Source organism: Panonychus citri, unplaced genomic scaffold, assembly GCF_014898815.1.
Source record: "Panonychus citri isolate SS breed McGregor unplaced genomic scaffold, ASM1489881v1 Contig00140, whole genome shotgun sequence".
NCBI lineage: Eukaryota > Metazoa > Arthropoda > Arachnida > Trombidiformes > Tetranychidae > Panonychus > Panonychus citri.
In genome coordinates this window covers 515,679-537,116 of record NW_026515545.1, presented here as the reverse complement: position 1 = coordinate 537,116, position 21,438 = coordinate 515,679, and the positions used below count along the sequence as shown (strand labels likewise).

The 21,438-nt window shown below is 33.0% G+C and overlaps 6 protein-coding genes across 9 annotated transcripts; 1 reads left to right on the top strand and 5 right to left on the bottom strand.

The window, feature by feature from the left end:
- Positions 1-357: 357 nt before the first annotated feature.
- On the bottom strand, positions 358-4,498 carry LOC128394864 (uncharacterized). The gene is given in 15 exon segments (XM_053355233.1): positions 358-992; positions 1,060-1,414; positions 1,417-1,783; positions 1,852-1,972; positions 2,042-2,218; positions 2,301-2,454; positions 2,577-2,648; positions 2,714-2,824; positions 2,902-3,135; positions 3,203-3,489; positions 3,553-3,646; positions 3,726-3,862; positions 4,024-4,147; positions 4,250-4,320; positions 4,438-4,498. Coding segments are annotated over 15 exon segments (2,886 nt in total). The 3' UTR covers positions 358-471.
- Positions 4,499-7,081: 2,583 nt separating this feature from the next.
- Positions 7,082-9,991, bottom strand: LOC128395024 (serine-rich adhesin for platelets-like). Its single transcript, XM_053355411.1, is given in 2 exon segments — positions 7,082-7,838; positions 7,841-9,991. Coding segments are annotated over 2 exon segments (2,661 nt in total). The 5' UTR covers positions 9,845-9,991; the 3' UTR covers positions 7,082-7,181.
- Positions 9,992-11,631: 1,640 nt separating this feature from the next.
- On the bottom strand, positions 11,632-13,476 carry LOC128395023 (elongation of very long chain fatty acids protein 1-like). Its single transcript, XM_053355410.1, has one exon. The coding sequence runs from the start codon at positions 12,914-12,916 to the stop codon at positions 11,951-11,953; it is 966 nt and encodes a 321-aa protein (XP_053211385.1). The 5' UTR covers positions 12,917-13,476; the 3' UTR covers positions 11,632-11,950.
- Positions 13,477-13,918: 442 nt separating this feature from the next.
- On the bottom strand, positions 13,919-16,683 carry LOC128395022 (spermatogenesis-defective protein 39 homolog). Of its 2 annotated transcripts, XM_053355408.1 has the most exons (5): positions 16,365-16,683; positions 15,997-16,069; positions 15,621-15,699; positions 14,697-15,523; positions 13,919-14,627 (listed from the first exon to the last, which is right to left on the bottom strand). In XM_053355408.1, the coding sequence occupies exons 1-5, from the start codon at positions 16,391-16,393 to the stop codon at positions 14,466-14,468; spliced, it is 1,170 nt and encodes a 389-aa protein (XP_053211383.1). In that variant the 5' UTR covers positions 16,394-16,683; the 3' UTR covers positions 13,919-14,465. The 2 variants fall into 2 exon arrangements, with proteins under 2 accessions (XP_053211383.1, XP_053211384.1); XM_053355409.1 differs by lacking the exons at positions 15,997-16,069; positions 16,365-16,683 and adding an exon at positions 15,872-15,975.
- Positions 16,684-17,019: 336 nt separating this feature from the next.
- LOC128394634 (programmed cell death protein 6-like) lies at positions 17,020-18,043 on the bottom strand. The gene has a single exon (XM_053354981.1). The coding sequence runs from the start codon at positions 17,718-17,720 to the stop codon at positions 17,193-17,195; it is 528 nt and encodes a 175-aa protein (XP_053210956.1). The 5' UTR covers positions 17,721-18,043; the 3' UTR covers positions 17,020-17,192.
- A 126-nt stretch (positions 18,044-18,169) lies between these two features.
- Positions 18,170-21,406, top strand: LOC128394633 (DET1 homolog). Of its 3 annotated transcripts, XM_053354980.1 has the most exons (3): positions 18,170-18,322; positions 18,756-19,996; positions 20,572-21,406. In XM_053354980.1, the coding sequence occupies exons 2-3, from the start codon at positions 18,854-18,856 to the stop codon at positions 20,800-20,802; spliced, it is 1,374 nt and encodes a 457-aa protein (XP_053210955.1). In that variant the 5' UTR covers positions 18,170-18,322; positions 18,756-18,853; the 3' UTR covers positions 20,803-21,406. The 3 variants fall into 3 exon arrangements, with proteins under 3 accessions (XP_053210955.1, XP_053210952.1, XP_053210954.1); XM_053354977.1 differs by having other exon boundaries at positions 18,173-18,322; positions 18,756-20,726; XM_053354979.1 differs by lacking the exon at positions 18,170-18,322 and adding an exon at positions 18,344-18,583 and having other exon boundaries at positions 18,756-20,726.
- Positions 21,407-21,438: the final 32 nt, after the last annotated feature.

Sequence of the window (21,438 nt, the reverse complement as noted above, 5' to 3'; positions counted from 1 at the left end):
AATAAATGATTGTTCTATTCATTCCTTGATAATTTAACTGAAAATCAAAAATGAGCTTTATAAATGTCTTTGAATCTTTCAAAAGAGTTGAATTAAATCAGCTAAATGATATAAATATTATGGCAACTGAATTGGAATCGGAATTGACTATTAACCCAAGCAGAATAGCAAAATAGTTCCCTTAATGTTAATAATTGTTGAAGTTTATTAAAAGTCATTCATAAATGTACATCTTGTCATTGAATCTCTTGACCTAACCTAACTTTTTACCGACAAAAAATGGTACAAGATTGAATTTAGCTAACTAAATGATATATTACATTTGTTTACATGGAAAAAAAAATGAGTTGAATAATATCAAAATATTGGATTCTTTATTATGTAAATACTTGTTGAAGTAGAAATGACTTTATAATCAAATGATAATAGATTAACATGTAAAAATTGTGCTAAAAAATAACCAGTCTAATATCAAACTCTTGATTGATCTTCATCATCAACCTGCTTTGACCATCCAAATCCAGTCTCATCTTTTGAGGTCATTTTAGACCGTCCAACTGATACAATTGATTGAAGACTTGGTAATGTTTGGAATCCTTTATAAAAAATTGGAACTACCAATCCAACGACTAAACCAGTGACAAGGAAAAGCATTATAATGCCGAATGCGGCTCCGGAACTTGTCCCATTAGTTGATCTTCTTTCTCCTGACTTATGTTTATTGTCTTTCTCAGTGGTTTCAATTAATTCATAGTTATGGCAGTCATTTGAATCTTTTTTTACAGTTTTTCCATCCCGAACAGTATATTTTGACAGGTAACACGAACTGAGTGCCCTTCCCTTGGGACAGAAATTAAATGATTTACAAGACTCGTCACTTTCCCAACCGTTACACAGGGAAGCACATTGTTCCAAATTCAAATTTAATTCTGTATGGAAAGTTTCGACCACAGTTGTATCTCCGTTCGTTTGGTACTTGTGGGCAGCTTTAGCTAAAGAGAAAATGAATCAGAAATTAGAACTAGATTAACTTTATCGATTGACCAGTTGAGTACTTACGAGAAAAAATGTCACATTCTTCACTATATTCTGATGCTGAGTCAGTATAATAGCCTGCAAAGGTACAAAAACCCTCACAGAACTGGAATGAATAACATTGATCTGAACCATAACACAAAGCCGCACAATCAAACAATGGCACAGTGATCGAAATGGATGTTGGTGATTTGAATCGTTTGTTCTTGATTTGATGATAGTCGAGTAGATGGTTTTTCGAGTAAATTTTACACTGATCATCGACGATCGCATCATCGATTTTATCGTAACTCAAACTGCTAACCAAACATTCAACTTTTCCAGAATAATCACAGAACGAAAATGATTCACAAAGATTCTCATCTTCATTTACGCAAGCATGATAACATGATGCAAAGTCTTTGACTCGACAACCGTTTTAACTGTCGATGGGTCTGATTTAAATTTGCTGGAATGTCGGGATAAAGCGAACGGGAATTGTGTCTCTTCTCTAGCTGATTGGGTAACGTCAATCACATTGTTAATCTTGAAGTTATGACCATAGAAATAAACAGTATTATACTCTGCTTTGTGCAACATATTATCATGGATCTGTTCAAGGGTCAGTTCGTGTTGGATTCGGAACAAATTTCTCAACGGGAAATCCCACACATTGCATGTAACACCCTTAGGGTCTTCAAGTATTTCCTGTTCTCCTTCAATGGAATAGCAATTACCATAAGTTCCCTTATTACAATAAATTACTGATCTAATAATAAATTAGAAATATTTAAGTTTTATTTGATAGAATTTGTAATATTATCAATGATTACTTACTTGGTCGGAGCGCCGATTGATCCTCGAACCTCGAGACATAATTCCTCATCCTTTACTGATGCTGGCGATAGTTTTCTCAGGAAAGCTTCATTTATTTGCTTTGACAGCTCACGGAAATGCTCTTTAATGATTTAAAACAAAGAGAATATGAATTAGCAAATCTCAAATCGCTACCCTTGCATCAACTCACGAGTAATAGTTGGTTTTTTGAGAAAAGTCATAAAAACATCGATTCCGTTTGAACCAAATTTGAGGTCAACATTTGAAATTCTTAAAGGTGATATTTTTGCATCATTAAGTATAGTATATTTGAAATTCCGTCTAAAATCATCGGGTCTTTCCTTAGCTAAATCATAACATTGTCGATCTAAAAAAATGTATTAACGCATTAAGAACGGTAAAAATTGATATTATCGATGATTTAAATTGAAGACGTTAAAGCAACCGACCTGGACATGATAACTGGAAATTTAATTCAATTTTTGCGTCAGATTCAGGAAAACAATCACCAACTTGGAATCGGGTTTCAAATTCTGCTTCGGAAACTGCTTTTTTAAAGTCATAAAAGTCTCGAGTTATCGTTTCAACGAGAACATAATCACTCTGACCGTAGAAAAGTTCAAGGCAGAAACACAAAAATTAAATGATCATATAAATGCAAGAGTAATTATGTATTGTAATACAAAAAGTGATTCAATTAAATGTAAAGAAACTATTAAACTTACCGCCGAACTTTTTTTGTAAGAACTTCTAATCGCTCCAACGAGAACATAATTATAAAATGTATCACTATCTCTCTGTAAAGTAGATATTGACTTTGAATAAATTGGAACTTTCTAAATAATAATGAATTCAAACTTACTGAATCAGAGAAATAAACTGTTGTCACAACTTTAGCGTATTTTGTTGATCCGATTGTTATATCATATTCAGTTGCTTCCCATGCTTTAACTCGGAATCCAGGTCGATGTTCCTTATATAATAAGTAAACGATTTCAATAACATGGTATTGATAATTTGGTTGTTTTCCTTTCTTGTTCATCAACTTACATAATCTACTTGTCCCAAATAGAGGTAATTCTTATCCAGCCAAAGTAAGTTGAACAATGAATAATATCCTTTTTCAGAGACACCCGGTGATGAAGTTGTTAAAGGTGATATTAAACAGCCATAGTCTTCTCGAATATGTATCAGTCCTAAATTGTAATCGTAAATAGCATCGACTTCGACTCCTTGTGCTGTTGTTATGAGTCGCATAATGGACTTATCATCGTCAATGTAAAACTATCGATTGAATATAAAAATAGTTGAAATAGTGTTGAAGTTTCAATAACTGGGAATCAATTGTTACCTCATTTCTGGTAGATGATGATGTTGGTCCAACAATGTTTTCCACTGCAACCAGTTGAATCTGATGAGCGTGTAAAATAGGCAATGGTGTACCTGGCGACAAATAAACTGGACATCCTATTCCTGGAGGAATCTGAGCGATCTTATCAAGTTCATCATCAGTTTCCTCATTAATATAAATATCCATGATAAGGTTTTCCTTTTCCGATGAGATTGGTACTCCTGGATCGCGACCTTCAAAGACGATCCTACTAGCTCTAGTGATACCTTCGTATTGGTCAATGTTTTCTAATTGACAGAAAAGTTAATCATTTTTAGATCAACGATGAATCGTAACTCTAATTAACTTACTCTTGTAGTAAATAGTCATTTTGAACCTTGCGTTCATTGTCACCGTGGAACTATGCATTTGTGTACCTCTCACTTCGTCGTCATCGGCGGGAGACTGAAGAAAAGTATTGAGTTTATTAAAACCAATGGAAAAGTAAAAGATCAGATTATTGAAACAAGTGGAATTCAATTACCCAGCCAATTGAACTATCATCTATACGATAGATTATCGATGGTCCGAGCAATAGAATCAGGTTCAGTAATGGCTTGGTGACCCCCGGCAGTTGCTTGTCCCATCCCAATTTGTAAGTGAAAAGTTCACATGATGTTTCTAATCAGAATAACAATCGATGCAGCGATAAAGAGAAATTAATTGTTTATTGTTAACTTTTTTTCTGGTTTTTCTGGTTGATTGTAACAAGTGTATCAACAGATGATTAAGTAATCAATGTTACCTAATTGTGATTAACAAAGATAAACACGGTAACTTACCTTTGACAATCAAACGTTGATTATTTCTACCAGATGAATAATGAACTTCAGATGAATCAGTTTTAGATTCAATTTCAATTTTACCCTGAACATTAGGATTTACGGAAATGTATTCTTCAAGGAAAAGGTATCACCGAAGACTTTTTGAGACAAAGAGAATCGATTGAAAAAATTGATAAAAATATTAATTCTTGGTGTTAATTTTATCCAAAAACAATCAACTTACTTTATCTGTCAAAGTTGCATGAATGATAAGATTTCGATTGGATATTTTCAAAGGTAAATCAAGTAGTGACCCTGGTAATTGTCAACAATTGAAAGAAATAATTAAAATGAAACAAAAACTCACTTGACTTTCTTATTGACTAAAAGATTGATAACAATGATACCAATCAGTTAATTGTCAATACTTACCAGCATTGGTGAAAACAAAAGGTTGTGTTACAGTCAAGATAACAATTAAGATTAATAACATTTTAAGAGCTGATTGTTTACATGGACTATTATAAAGATTAAGACTAAACGTAATTGAATTACAATCAATAACTTTGACAGTAAGTCAAGAAAAGTTATTGAATCAAATTCAACTTTTTCCTCTGGCAGAATGATTGTAATTATTCAATTTTGTGTTTTTAGTTTTCTTTTTTTTTCTAATTAACGCCCAATTATTGATTGTTGATTGGGAATCAGTAGGATTAAGGCTCGAATAATTCAATTAGTAAGAAAAATTATCACGATTATTATCAAAACAGCCCATCAATGATTACTGATACATTTAATTCAGTTCGTAATCAAACATATTTGTAATAGTTTTTGATTCATCTCGAAAACAAAACAGTAGTTGATTGATAATGTGATAAACATGAATGAATACTGATATAAGATGGCAATACGCTTGATTCATTTGTCTAATTGACCAGTTAACTGAGTAATCAATAATTTAATAATGGTTGATTCAATTTTTTTTCAACAGACTCTCAATTAAATCAAAATTTGGAGACTTAAATCAATTAAATGATAGTAATTTTCGTAAGCAATGAACACAAGTATTGAAAATTGTGATTCTTGCACGAAGAAAAAACAATCTAACCTCCTTATTAATTTATTGATCATTTCCACGTGTATCAGATTAATTAAGTGCAATTTATTAATCTAACGTAATTTTTTAATTTTTAAATGAGCATTCAGCAATGATTTACTCGGTGCTTTAATAGACCGTTTTTCCTAAACAATCAAGAGCACGATTGATGAATTACTTTCAATATGAATCACGTAAACAATAATGTTCAAACTTATTTATCTCCATTACAATGATACATTTAAACGCCCTTCGAGTTATTTTTTATGTGTGATAATGAAGATTAGTTATTGATGAGACAAGAATAAATTGTGATTGTGAGTTTGTTTGTAATCAAGTTTTCTCATTGAATTAGTTCATTGTTGGAGTTTCTTCGACTTTTTTTAGTCCGTAATTATCTCGATCGGCCTCCCGAAATCGGAAAAGTGATACATTTTGATGCAAAAATTTTTTCCAACCATTTAAAAGTGCGGAACTTAGCAAACAAACTTAGCTAATCGAGTTTTTGATCTGGCTTTCCGTTCAGGAATAGTTGATATTCAAAGGTGCGGGATAATCCCTTTGACTTTCACAGGAAAATTTTGGACTTTTTTGACTGTCCTGAGATCAAGTTCTAGTAAAATCCCGATGCCAAAAATGGTAATTATATCAAAAAATTAATCTCTTGAACTAATTGGCCTTAAACCACTGACTGTTTGTTGGATTCGGTAAATAAATTGGCCTTATGCTAAACTTATTAACATTTGACGACTAACGGACAAGATTTTTGACTTGAATTCATTTCAGAAATACAATTATTGTGAGAAAAGCTCTAAGTTCTAATCATTAAAATATCTAGGACATTACAAGTGGAACTTACAACTGAAACCTCGCTAACAAACTCTTTGAAACCCCCAGATCATGATTATTAACAAAACTTTTGAAAACTTTTGATAATCCAGCCAAAAGTCCGCAGACCTTTGGACTAACTTTATTTCAGGAAATTTGTGAGATTTATGAATTCAGAAAAAGTTTTTCATTGACAAATTTGTTTTCTGGATGAGCTTTTAGGCGATACTTTCGATACTTTAGATTAATACTTTTCGCGAAAGAAACTCAACAATTGTCAAATATTGGTATTCTATTAGGGTGTTCGATAAGTCGATATCCTAACCATGTTAGACCTAGTTGCGCGAGACGGTATCAGGCCAAAAATGACCTTTACAGTGTCGAGGTAAAGTAAGAGAAAGAAAATTTTTTTTTCTTCTTTGGTTCGCAAATGCTGTTGAAAAAACCAAAAAATCGCGCGCGAAATTTGAATGAACGGAAAAACGACCTTCGAAAAAAAGCTCTCTTAGACACAAATAAAGGCCAAATCAGATGAAACTTTTTTCATGGTTTACTGAGGGTTCAGTGCATCTGAAAATGGTATAAGTTTTTCAAGATTACGCATAGACAAGTTTTTAAGGGCAAGCAAGATGGATGGTCCATGGAAGCGGACTATGAACGGGTTTTGGCCTCAGCCCTGTTTGTTATAAGTTTTTACAAAAAATTCTCAACGGAAATACATGTCTAAAGGTCTCATGTCCTCATTCTAGGCATTCAACATGCATTGAATTAACTTTTTCATTCGAAAATATCAACCTTAAGTAACTTTCCCACGCCGTTAGGTTTTTCACGGAAAATTCAATGGGCTTATGTCCAAGAAAAATCCGTATGTTCGCCGAACTGAGTTTTTTTCTTGTCTTTCGCTTAGTGCATTTTATTGTGCGTATTCTGATGATCAATTAACTTTTCTGAACTCGAAAAAATTCAAATATGAAAAGTGTTACACTCTTTAGAAGCAAAAAAGGCCATAATTTCGACCTTTTTTTTGAAAAAGCCGCCCTTTTGGTACAAGGAGGGTATTGGTAAAGTGAGTCTACGTTCTCAAAGGTTAACCACTGTAGGAATTAAATGCGCTAAAAATAAATTTCTCAACTTCCTTCTAACATGGTTAGGATAACGACTTTTCGAACACCCTAATATTATAACCTGTGGGGATATATTTATTTATTATCTATTAACGATTTTCTTAAAACATGAACAATAAAAGTTTCATTTAGCCAGCAAAGGCGGGGGCTGACATCTTAATACCCATGACTGGGGTTTCGAAACTTATGATATCAGAATCTGATGAACCTTTTGGATTTGAGCCTTTCTTAGGACCTGAATTGGCTTTTGCCATAGAAGTTGCAGAAGAAGAGCTCGAAGATGGATTAGGATTGGATCCAATTGGTTTACCTTTACCATTTTTTGGTAATCCTGATGGAGATGATCCTGAACCTGGGGCATGTCCTATTCCGTTATTGTTTGTGGTGGACTTTGAAGATGAAGATGAAGATGAAGATGATTTAGCTACACCACTTGAAGCTCCTTTTGAGTTTCCACCAGAGCCAGAATTAGAAGCACCGTCTGAACCTGAGCTCGATCCTGAACTAGCACTCGAATCAGATCCAGAGTTGGTTTTAGCAGCTTTACCTGATTTCGAGGTATCACTGTCGGATGATGAGGCAGAAGAACTAGCGGCAGATTGAGCTGTTGAACCTTTTTTACCATTAGAACCTGAGCCACTGGTTGATCCTGAGCTTGAATTAGCATTATTAGTATTAGATTTATTAATTGGGCTAGAGTTTGGAGTTGATTTAGATTCACCAGTTGTTGTCGAAGCCTTCAATTCGCAGTTGCTTCGCTTGACGAGCTTGCACTTGATCCGGAGCCTTTTTTACCAGAGGAACTTGAGCTATTTGCTGAGCTCGAGCTAGAACTGTTATTGGTGTTTGGTCTATTGCCTGGTTTTAGACTATTAGTATTAGTTTTGACTGTTTTCATCTTATCATCCATGATTGAACCAAGTCCAATCTTAGGAATGCTTCCTAATATACCAAAAGCGTTTGTCATATCGGTATCATCATCATTGTCTTGTCCATCATAATCTTGCGCAGTGGTCTTACTATAAGTCCCTGAGCTCGAACTTGAACTAGCACTCGAATTAGATCCAGTGTTGGATTTAGCAGCTTTACCTGATTTCGAGGTATCACTGTCGGATGATGAAGCAGAAGAACTAGCGGCAGATTGAGCGGCCGAACTTGTATTTTCTTGACCGTTAGAATCTGAACCACTGGTTGATTCTGAAGTTGAAGTTGAACTTGATCCTGAACTAGAACCGGAACCCGATCCAGTGGATGATTTAGGAGCTTTACCTGATTTCGATTTATCACCGGTAGATGAAGCAGCAGAACTAGCAGAAGATTGAGCTGTTGAACCTTTTTTACCGTTAGAACCCGAGCCACTGGTTGATCCTGAACTTGAACTTGAACTTGAGCCATCTGTATCTTGTGTATTGCCTGAATCAGCATCATCTTCTTCACTAGATTTCGAGTCCATCATTGATATTAATTTACCAGTTTTAACTGTTTTCATCATATTATCCATGGTTGAACCAAGTCCACCCATAGAGAAGAGTTCTGATCCCCTTGAAGCGGTTGAAGTGTCGGTTTCATCATCGTTGTTTTGTCCACCATCGTCCCCTGTTTGAGTGGTGGCCTTACTTTTTGATCCTGAGCTCGAACCTTTACCTTTTTTATTTGAAACTGAGTTAGAACTAGAATCAGTTTCTGTAGCTACGGTAGATTGGTCATCATTCGATGAAGCGTTTGAACTAGTAAATGGACCTTTTTCTCCTCGTGAACGTGAGCCAGAACTTGTGCTACTTGAACTATCTGCATTCGATACACTTTTTGAATCAGAATCAGAATCATCTTCTTCACTAGATTTCGAGTTCATCATTGATATTAATTTGCCAGTTTTAACTGTTTTCATCATATTATCCATGGTTGAACCAAGTCCACTCATACGGAAGAGTCCTGATCCACTTGAAGCGCTTGCTATATCATTTTCATCATCTTGGTCTTGTTCTTCATTATCTCCTGTTTTAGCATTGGTCTTTCTACCTGTGGTAGATTTAGAACCAGAACTAGATTCAGAACTAGATTGAGTGCCCTTAGCTGAGTTATTTTGGTCATTCTTTGTTGCAGTATCTGAATACGCCGTTGATTCTGCCATTGCTTTCGAATTTTTACCATTTTTATTACTTGAATCATTATCATCGTCGAGATTAGAGGCTGAATCATCATCTGTATCCAAAGGTCCTGGTCCAAAGCCAAGAGACATGAAATCTCCCATTGAAAAAGACAAAGCATCGGTATCAGGCAACATTTCCATATCAACATTCAGAGACGAACCATCCATATCTTGTGAAGAGATGTCTGGTTTAGTTTTGCCCATTGAACCCTTTTTAGAATTTGTTGTGGAAGCTGTTGATGAGGTCTGTGAAGAACCCGTTCCTTTTTTTGCAGAATAATCATCGGAAGAACTTTGGTCGTTACTTGATTGAGAATCTTTATTCGTAGTTGCTGATGAAGATCCTGACATCGAATTAGCACTTGCTCCTGTTGTTTCTGTCGTTCCAGAAGAGCCACCATTGGAGGTACTTTGGTCGTTTCTTGGTTGAGAATCATTATTGACGTTTGATGACGATGCTGCTGCCGCTGCCGCTGCTGAACCAGAAGAACCAGTATTATCACCACTACCCGAACTATTAGCAGTAGCTCCAGAAGCCGCTGTAGCACTGCTACTAGCCGCTGCACCTTCTGAATATGAGGCGTAGGAATAGTTGAATAGTAATAAGAGTAAAACACTTAAATTGATTAGTCTTAAAGTCATTTTGTTAATCGTAACTTTTCAATTTCAATGTAATTGAATAGAAGAGGTGAGATATAAAGTAGTTGACTGACAATTTCTCTTAAAATCTATCGCTTTTTATACCATAAAACAGTACATGTGTCGAACTTAATCAAATTGTGAACGATCTTGATTCTATTGATGATTCAATATAAAAGGTTAATTCAATCAGCTGAAAAAGCAAATGATGTTTAGAGTTTAATCAGATTTTTACTATTTACTTTGAGAATTCAATTCAGATCCCATTGATATTTTACCAAAAATCCTTCGGTGCTCAACTGTTATTCCAACTTTACAATGAGAATAAAAATTAACCTCATGTGAGATTTTCAGGAATCGGTTCAAATAATATTCATATTCATTCAACTGGTTTCTCGTAGTACAATCATGTTTATTCATCTTTGAACTTGAGTTCGGAAATAAACTACAATTCTTGACTGTTTTTCCCTAAAAAAAACTCGAAGAGCCTAAGGCTCAGTTAAGTTTGATCTCAATTGATTAATCAATATCTTTGGATAACTTTAAATTACATATGGATCATTCTTACTAATTAGTAGTCTCAATGGCTAATTGAGAATCAGACAAACAATTAAACAAAATGAGGATCCATGATATTAAATTAACAACGAAATTGTGAATATGATTCATTTTAACTCATGACGATAATTGAATAGTAATTGACTAACGATAAACGAATTTTTGAAAATCGTTTCCCTATGAGCCAAGTACTTAACGAATCAACTTATTACAATTGTAACCATTTTTTTTATATAAATAATCATTTAATTTGACTGTGAACATAATTATCCAAGAAAAAAAACTGATTAATATATTAATTTAACCTTGATGAAAGTTATATGTACTCAGCTAAATATCCTCAGGACAATTAATCGTATCCTTTTAATTGGATATTAAGTTGATTGGTTTTAATTTTCACGTAGGCACTTTTCATAACATAATAATTTCTTAATCATATAATCAAACTAATACGTTGAATCAAATATTTGGTGGTAATGATAAATATTAATTGTTACAATAAGTTTATGATTTAATCCGATAATTTAAGTTAATTACTCTGGAGCAAACGAGAAAAGATAAGTGTAATTGCCTCAAATTATTGATTATCAATTGTGAATCAATCAATTTCAGTTTGGAAATAAGTTTTAATTGATTTTAATTGTAATGGTTAAAGTGATTTAGTTAAATCAAGGTCATTGTTAACACCATGGAAATTAAGTAAATTGTTAAGTGATCATGGTTAACATTTGAACAATAGAGATGTTAATTGTTTGGGTGATGGAACTTTAACCAAATGATTTACCAGTAGATTTCAATTATTGTTCAATATAAACCTGATACCGGCGACAATTAACAACAATTTATAATCGAGTAAATTGTTCTTAATTGTTAGTTTAACTTTTTTTTTCTTTTGTTCTCATCAGCTAAAGTTCTTGAAGGACTCACCTGAAGTAGAACCGAAAAGAAATCAAATCTTTTCTTCAAATTTACTTTTCTTTTTTTTCTTAATTGTTATTGTTCCCTTAATCCTATTATTATAATTATCTCTGGTTGTGGTTGTAATAGTAATCAGCTTATATTAATTGTTGGTACTTTCTTTGGTTGATCATCAAAATTTACTCGCTGGTAACATGAAGTTAATCACATTTGATTACTAAATTTTCCTAGAGCTTCCTAGATTTGTTTTGTTCAGTTGATTGAGATGACAATTGATTTTTTTTAAATTTCGTGGGAATTAATGATTAAGTTGATTGTGCTGGCTGATTTGTTTCTTTATTTACAAGGAAAAAAAATTGATTAATCCGTCAATTTAGTTGCGAGCTGAAAATAACACGAAGTTAAATCAACATCTGATTTATTTGTGGTTTTTTTTTGCATTTATCTCAATCAAGGTAATCAAAGTGAATCAACAAAAACTAATTGACTATTAATTGTGTTGTCATATTGAGGTGATGATGATTAAGTTTTGGTGGTAATTGAAATGATACAGTGAACAAACAAAGACAATTTGGTGTTGATTTGCTTTCTTAATTTGTTGTTAATTTTTTACAAGTCCGGCTTGAGATATTGTCAAGATGTTGACTGTGTGTTGATTGATTGTCGTTGTTGTTGTTGTTGTTGATTGTGATGAGTATTTGTTAATGATCCGTTGGTTAAACGGTGTTGAATTACATTTAAATAGTAGCAAATTATGATGACTATGTTTAGAAGTGCAAAGAGACACTCATATAAAGGAAGTACCCTGGGTACCGTACAATTAGATGATGAGGTTAATGATGATAAAGATGAAAGATTTAATGATGATTGTTGTTGGTGTTGATGTTGATGATGATGGTTGATTAACGATGAATGAAATAAAGTAGATGATGATGATGAATACATGATTAGGAAATAGAGACCATGGAAAAAGAGAGCAGTAAACTCAATCAGTCTAAGGGTGAAGATGAATTTTCCCCACCATTGACGGGGCTTGAGATCAACATTCGCAGATAATAGGGTATTGTGACCGAATATGAATACACCCGCAATCAGGTCACAAAGAGGGTAGAAAACGGTCAAGGTACCAGGATAGTTTTTAAGACCCAGATAGACAAGACCAACATTGGCAAACGTCCTAAAAATCTCGATAAGTTGAATGTATCGGCGTTTTTTCATCAAAATGTACATGACGGTCTCAAGACATTCCATTATTTTGGCCCAGAAAAAAATGTAAACCACGTAAACGGAAAAGAGCCGTTTGATTTCCTTGGTTGAAGTGTCAATCGGCTCACAGGACCAGCAAATTGTCCCAAAATTGGTTGTCCAAAGAGCCAACAAAAGGCCAACACCATGTACACCAAACTGGTAACCATTGTAAACCAATAGATGTGGATAAAGGTTAAAGGGTTGCCTTAGGGTCATCCATTTGGGTCCAAATACTTTAACGAAATAATAGTAAACAATGAAAAGGACAATCAGTTTTTTAGCAGTTTCTTGACTATCCTTTACATTGAAAAATAGTTTAACATCCAAATCGCCCATTTGATTGTGTGACATTTGTTTCTACGTAATAATTTGATATTAAACACTAATTAAATAGTAAACAATTAATTACTCATGAGAAAAAGTAAACAAATGATGTCTGATTGAATGAAAAGCCTGTTAACACATAGAGAAAATAATGAGAAAAACAAGACGCGTGTTTTTCTTATGGTGGAAAATTGAATCACCCGTTGATTAGAATAACAATTAAAAAAGGATCACTTGGTAGACAACAATCAGTTAATTGAAAAATTGAAATAAAACACAATAAATAAAATAATAGGAAAAGGAAAAGGAAAAAAAGACAATCAAACTGATAGTTGGTGAAAGAAAATTGAGAAACAATAATAATGAGAAGCAAAGTAGATGACTGATGATGTTGATTGTTTTGTATTGGTTGACTAAATGTTGCTATCGGACAATCAGTTGATCATTTGGTTAGTCAATTGTAAACACTACAGAAATGAACTTATGTCACCCAGAAAAAGGGTTAAAATGAGCTAACAACAGGTAACATTTTCCAGGTAATCGGTTGTTGTTGTTTCTTGTTGTCCTGATTGGCGACTGGTTTTAGGATAAGAAAACTGTTCCTTCAAGAGTAAGAAAAGAAACTTTTTTTAGAAACAAACCAGTCTTGTCTTTTTCTGGCTCTTTCTTTTTCTCTTATTACCTGAATTCATGAAGAAGATGAAAAAAAAAAGGTAATCATGATGATGAGAGTTCTAAATTTACCTTAATATATTAAGAATTAGATGAAGTTTCGCCTGGTCACCAACTAATATAAATTCCTTGAACTAGTTTCTCTTTTTCTTCATTTAGAAAATGATCGTACTTGATTTAGAACCAATTCTAATTAACATGATTAACTGAATTAGTTGGTGGGGGGTGAAGATGATGATTCAAATGATAACCTTGAAAGATACAACGGACATTTGATCGTTTCAAGTTCTTAATTGATTGTTGATTGAATGAAGAATCAATTATTCGCTTTAATCACAGTTAATGGAATAAAATCTATTTTCTAATTATTGGTCAAGTTGTTTATTAATATTCGTGTTTTGTTTGCGTGATATTACAAAAAAACTTTGTTCGTTTGACATGTACGAGGTGATATGTTCAAACTCGAAAAAAAGTAATTACATTTTCGATGTGATTAGAATTATTATCAGAATCGGTTTGCTCACATTTAGTACTTTATGGTTTTGTCCAACGAATTTCAAAGTAGTGAAACTTTTTCGTTTTTTTTTTTCAATTCACGAACATTTCGTTCCCCGATTGTTCAGTCTAATTGTTCAATAGATTAACGGAAATAACATTTTAACTTTTATTTCCTTTCTTTTGTGGTTAATTTATTCATTTGTGATGTTTCCTGATTGACGAAACCAAATCTCCAAGTTAAAAAATCCTCTTGATTCATAACATGAAACCAAAACACTTTCTTTTGGTTTTTAATTGTGATCATGATTTGTAGAGTTTTCCGAGCTTTCGTTTTTTTTTTGGTTATTCTTTGATCAGAAAAACACTTTGACCCAATTTCTTAACGATGATTAGTTGCACCAATTGATTATCGCAAATATTCTTGGGTCAATTTTAATTTAACATCATCATCATCGACTAATTTAAGGTAAGTGTTGATCAGCGGTTGTGGAGCTCCTTCATTACCGAGGGTACGAACGACACGTTCAAATGGAATAATGTTTCGAATCTTTTTCGAACCAAGGAAAGTCTAACATTAGATGAGAAAACAATTTGTCAATAATCATCGAATTACAAGATTAATTTAAATAGTAGTTACCTGATAATGGAATAACTGGTCAATTTCATTCCAGCGTTTTGTCTTTGCCAGTGCTCGAAGTGCAGTCCAATAATATTGTTTGTCGGAAATGTTATGATTGTTTCGAATCGTTTGTGGACTTCCAAAGTGTGTGGGTGGATTTTTACTATGATGAACAATGGAATAGAAAAGTGTACTGACCACTGATGACCCTAAAAACGATGAACCGGGTGGTAGTGATTCAAATCTTTCATTTGCCTCCATAACCTTAGAATCAGCTGAATCAACGGGTAATTGATATTCGAAGAGAGTAATTTGCTCCATGATTGTTGGACAATATAATTCATCTTGAAGATCTTTAAAAAAATTATTGTAACAATGTTTCAAATGCTTAATTTTCGTCTCCATGTGTTGACATTTAATTGCAATGGAATAATTAACAATCGCTGCTTCTTCCGAGCGGCCCAACATTGCAAGGAAATCGGTTAAATCTTTAGATCGATTGGTTTCTCGAAGTAAATCAATATAATGATCAACAGCCGTGGGTCTAATTAACAATTCCATGGCAAATATACGCCAACATAAAGTTTTCTCAAGAAAAATGATCACCGCAATTATCGCATCACCATCATAAGTATTAATTGCTGTCTCTAAAAGAGATAATTTATCCTCTTTTGATTTGAAAATTGATAAATTGGGATTCTCTCCGTTAACTAATTGCTTTACACAAGCGTCAATCTTACTAGTTGAACCTGAAGTTGAATAATTTTTACTTGAAATCTTTTGGATCGATTGATTAACTCGCTCAACTGCTTCCTCTGGACTCATCAATTTAATTGTATCAGGAACTGTAATAAAGGGAAACAATAATATAGCAGAATAAGAATGGAAATATAGTAACAGCAATCAATTGAATCATCGTGAGAAGGAAATTAAATTGATTACCATGAGGCTTTGACAGGATTTCCGTTGGTTTGGGTGAGGTGCTCGTGAATTGTTTCTGATCACATAATGAATCAATATCCTGAAGATTATTAAAAAGAGAGGATAACAAAAGATTAGAGAGGGAAAAACGTGAGTTAATTAACTAGACAAGATGATTCAGATTAAAGGAGATTAACATGGGCAGAGAAATGTAATTATTTTCAACAGTCAATGTCATTGATTGTTGACTCTCATGGCAATTGGGACTTTACAGTGAATATTGATGCCATGGGTTAGTAATCATTGAATGATCTTTGAATGATTAACTAATTAAATAGATGAGGATTGTGGTGGATTCAGGCGGATGGTTCAGGTTTTAAGAGATTATCTTCCTTACCGAATCATCTTCAAAATTGAAGGACATTGGCTTTGAATATTCCCAAAAATCATCGACTTTACCTGACTCAGGCCTACAGAAAATAGAGAGAGTGAAAGTGAGAGAGATTGTTATTTAAGATTAACCCTGGATTAGAAATCATCTTATCAAGTCAACCTTTATTACTTCTGGTAATTAAAGCTGACAGGAAAATGATGAAAATCTATTCAGTTAATTAGACACAGATGATATTTGATTATCATGAATGAATGAAAAATTCAAGGGTAAAAATTGATTCAATGAACCACCATAAAAATAGATAATGGTAATAAATTAAACAGAAATGTTTTCTATTCAATTGATGGAAAATGATGGAAATTATTACTTACCATAGTTGAGGTGATTTACTCGAAGACATTGTTAAGAAATTAATTTGTTGAATTAAAACACAACAATTAGCTATTTGAAATAGAAATAGAAAAATAAATTGTTTGGTTTGGGAAAAAAAAACAAAACAAATCCAATGATTGAAAGAAACCAATTAAGTCAACTAAACATTTTCCACTTCATGATTAACACAATTTTATGGGAAACATTAATTACTCATTATTGTACAGGAATTATTATCAAATTAGAATTGATAATTTAGTGAACAATTGAATCAAGAGAATTTAATTAAGACATTTGATACAATTGGATGATGAAGATAACAAACATCATCTGTTTGTTTATTTACCTTAACGGTCACATGTTTGGATCGAGTTGATTTTTTTATCCAAATTCAAATGGTTTTAATCAAGTTTCGTGTTAATTTGTTTTCTAATTTATTAATTAGATGGTTTCTTCATTTATTTCTTTTCATAAATAAGATTACTGTTATTTTGATTATGAATTGAGAATTGAATACGATTATTTATTATTTGATTTGTTCATTGGAATGAAATTAATCATGTTTTGAACATTTTATTAGCTAAATTTGTTTACTTTTTAGTGTTTGTTTCAAGTTAATTACACAACCCGAAAAATGAAGCAGAGATACCGAGATTAATTAGAATAACATGAGATTAATGATTATCATTTGGATAAAAAATATTAGATTAACCAGTTTTGGAAAAGTATAAGAGATTAAAAGAATTGTCCAGTTTTGGCCTCGAGTATGGAGAAAACACCTTTTTCCTTTTGAAAGGATTTGTACCAGCAATGGAAATGATAACTGATTAGGCGACCAGTGGGAAAATTGTGTTCAAAAATTGTTCGTAGCTTATTTTGATTTCACCTTTTCGTTCAACGTCAAAGGCTGAAAATGCTGATGTTGCTCCTTGTAGGGTGACACAAAGAAGGAGAAAATTGTCAAATATAATCGATTGGCCAGTTGGATCACCAAATTTCTTCATTAAAAGATGATAAGTGGACTCTGATAAACGGTAACCAAAAGAGTTGAGAGCATGGTTAAGTTCATGTTTAGCAATTGAACCACTTCGATCAGCATCATATTGACGGAAACAATTAAGCCAATCATTGATAAATTTCCAAAGTTGTTTAAACTCATTGTAATCAATTGTTTGACTTCCATCTCGATCAAACATACCAATCATCATCTTAATCAATTTCATATTAAATGGTTCCCAAGTACCATTGCTCAAAGCTTTTTGTAATTCCTCAGCAGAAATTTGTCCAGATCTATCTTTGTCAGCAGCACCAAAAATTTTATATAAATCAGCTTCCGAAGGCATAGGAGTGGCCATAGTTAACAACAAAATTAATCTTGATAAAAAAAAATCAGAGAGACAAAAACAAAATAATTAAACACTAACAAGTAGAAAAGATCTTGTAACGATCACAGAGAAAGAGAAGAAAAAAAAAATTCCAAACAAAGGAAAATCGGAGAAGATAAAATCTTTGACGAATTGACGTTTCTATCCAAAAAATCTTTGGAACTTTTTCACTTGAGGTAAAAAAATTACGGTTTAAAAGGGTAAATTCAATGAGAAATCTACTGATTGCCAATTAATTGAAATCAAACAAACAGAACAATAAAATCACAATCAAAGTTATTAATCAATAATCAGTTTTGAGAAAATTGCGTAACCGATATTTTAAAAGTCCAAATATCGATACAAAGGATCCGAAGTTCGAAGTTAAACTTTACGAATGAAGATGGAGCCACAAAATTCCAATTCCAATTCCATATGACAGTTTGTTTTTGTTTTTCTCTCTCAATTTTTGTTGATACTTTTTCATTCATTGTTATGTTTTCAACTTTTTCGCAAATTATTTAATTATTTTCACTCATTTTAATCGCTATTTAATGAGAGACCATATGAGAATTTTTAATGACAATTCCAGGGTAAGTAAAGTTGAATATCTTTGTGTAGTTTTTGTTACCTTTTCACATCTCAATGATTCTCAAGCACAATGAGCTTCAAATTTCACAATTTATTGTTGATTTTTTATTCCTTTACAACCACAAACCATTTAGTTTATTTCATCTTATGTAATCAAGTTAATTCTATTTTCTATCTTGTGCTTGATTTGATTTACGTAAACACAACAAATACTCATTAGAGGCTCTCTTTAAGATTGTGTAATCATTAGTGATACTTTTCTGGTAATTTCTTGTTTTACTCAACAAAATATCACTTTGAATTCAATTGAATTTAATTCATTTGATCTTGATTGTTTTTCTGTTGTCAGACAATTTTTTCTTGTTTAAAGTTACTTTTTTTTATAATATTCAATTTAATTCTAATTACTATACAATCTCATCTTTTATTTCTCAGTTCCATTTTGTCTTCTCAACTGATGGTCTTCAGTCAACAATCAGTGGACATTATTTGATAAGTTTTCTCTATTATCTATTGTGACCTGATAATCTATAATGAAGATGAAAAAGAGATTAAGTCAAAATATTGTTCACCGTTTACGGAATCGTGAGCTTATGGATATTAAACCAAGAACTTCTAAACATTACACCAATCGATGTTTCTATCAAAATATTTTCCCAAATATGTCTGTGATTAACATCGATAAACCTCCATGTTTTCTTAGGAAATTTACGCCCGATGGAAAATATTTGATCGCTTTCAGTAATGATCAAAGTTCATTACATGTTTACACTTATCAAGGACCCGCTGTAGCTAATGAGCTACTTGAAAAGATCAACATTGAGGGCGATTTTGTCGGTGGAGAGCGAAGTAGATTGGATGAATCAGCCTTCATTCAAGCAAATATATTTTCGCACTTTTTTAAGCTCAAACACATCGTCAATTTAACTTCAAACTACGAAAGATTAAACCGGGAATGTAGCCTGTTCACCAATGATAGTAGATATGTGATTGTCGCCAGTTCTGCAACAATTAACGATCAGGTATTTCCAAGTTATTATGATGTCCTTCGTAACAATGAAAGTATGAGTGTAAATATTAGATTTTTTCTTGAAGATTTTTGTATTTACCTAATCGATATGGTTAAGGGTAAAAAATGTGATCAACTGATTTTCAAAACGGATTATATTATATTATCTCATAATCAAGGACTCTATCTACACGATGATACTCTTGCCGTTCTTTCAATTCAACACCAAACTATTCACATCTATCATATTGTTGATAGTAGTACAACTGGTAAAAAATTTCTTCTCATCAATTCCATTGGTCGATTTTGTTTTGAAGATGATTATTTCGTTATTTCATCTCCCTTTGAAGAGGTTAATTCAATTTCTCCACCATCTTCCTCATCATTTGCATCACCTAACTCAACAGCATCATCATCATCATCATCATCATCGTCTTCCCTTACTGCTCGAGCCACTTCACCCGATCCAGCTTTCCATGAGGTTTTCATTAGTGCATTAAAACACCGATTTCTGGCCTTTCTTTATCGTCGAGCTCACAAAGAATCACAAACAACTGGAAATGTCCATCCGCTGGTCAATTATCATCGTAAATTTGAACACTATCTCTCATTAAGAATGTCCAAAATGCAGCTACTCGACAAAGATCATTTACTAATAAAATACGAGGTAAATGAGAGTATCACTTCACGTTTACTCGATAATCATAATCTCTCATCCTATTTTGTGGCCTATCAAATATCAACGGCCACCATTTTACAAATTTATGAGAACAATTCCAATGAATTGTTGCAAATATTTGAAAATTTTTGTGACTATTTTCGCAATACTCATTCTTATGTCTGTTCTGCTGGGAACAATGTATATGCACGAACGATTGCTCAGAGATTTAAAAAGTTACTCACTCGTGATGGTGGACCCACAGAGGCTACTCGTCGAATCTTATCTTTACTTCCGATTTCCGCTCAGTCTTATACTCCTTGTCCTTATCTTGATTTATCGTTATTCAGTTATGATGATCGTTGGGTTACTCCAATGGAGCGTCCAAAATCTTGTGGTGAATATCCAATACGATTTTATAGTCGAGATGATGGATCCTTAAGGTTCAAAATTCACGCTGATCATCAACATAACGATTCTCCTTCAGCGTTGAGATTAGTCGCTTTTTCCTTTCATCCATACGACCCTTTTGCTCTTAGCATTCAACGAACCAATTCCGATTTTGTCGTTAATCTTCATATAAGACACGTACCTCAACGACTTTGACGTTGTCACCTTGTCTTCTTAAGACTCCTAGAGCTCCATGTTGGAAATGTTACATCGCTGGAAGACCAACACAATTCCATTGGTATGATTACTGTCCCTTCGCTGCTGATCAAGAAGATCAAAGTACCAATGATGATCAAGCTGATACTCTCGCTGTTAATCAAGTTCATCAAACTGGTGATGAGATTGATTATATTCAAATTGACTGAATTATGCTGATAATTTCCTCCGTTTAATCATAAGGATGGGGATGTAATGTAAAGTCAACTTTTGGAAAGAGAAACCAAAGGATAAGAAATCCTCTTTCTTTCATCAAACATCACAACGGTCACAGCGATGCAAACATTTCGCTCTCTAGATAAAAGCAATTGGAAGGTGATAAAATATTTGAATGTTCATGGAAAAGACGGATTTTCCCATTGTTTCTTCATAAATTGATACGGATTTGAGTAAAGTTCCATGTTGATTGATTTCAATCCAAAATCAATCGGACTGTTATCTAAGATGAAATTTATCTTCATCGTTTCCGTGTCGAATACATTTTTCGTGATGAAGGTTACGGAGTAACTTTTCCGTCCAATTGTAAAAGGTGTATCAGCATCCAATCGGAATGGGTAATGAGGACATTTTCGGGTTATATTAGACAAGATTATATTGTGACCATAGCAATCAATATGATCTTCTTTAGACTTGTGGTTCCATCCGTTCGAATTGCTCAGAGCAACCAGTTAATGTCCATCGTAATTGTGTTTCATTAATACAATTGTCCAAATCTGGAGCCAAAACCAAATTTTCGAGTCGAAATACTGTTCATTCAAAGGGCAAACTTTTGACCATTAAGATTA

Excerpts from the sequence above, each read along its gene's own strand:
- LOC128395023 (XM_053355410.1), bottom strand. The coding sequence starts at position 12,916 with ATGTCACACAATCAAATGGGCGATTTGGATGTTAAACTATTTTTCAAT.
- LOC128394633 (XM_053354977.1), top strand. The coding sequence starts at position 18,854 with ATGAAGATGAAAAAGAGATTAAGTCAAAATATTGTTCACCGTTTACGG.
- LOC128394634 (XM_053354981.1), bottom strand. The coding sequence starts at position 17,720 with ATGGCCACTCCTATGCCTTCGGAAGCTGATTTATATAAAATTTTTGGT.
- LOC128395022 (XM_053355408.1), bottom strand. The coding sequence starts at position 16,393 with ATGTCTTCGAGTAAATCACCTCAACTATG. Across the intron at positions 16,070-16,364 it reads AGTAAATCACCTCAACTATG|GCCTGAGTCAGGTAAAGTCG; the intron begins GTAAGTAATAAT and ends TATTTTCTGTAG. Across the intron at positions 14,628-14,696 it reads ACCAGTTATTCCATTATCAG|ACTTTCCTTGGTTCGAAAAA; the intron begins GTAACTACTATT and ends ATCTAATGTTAG.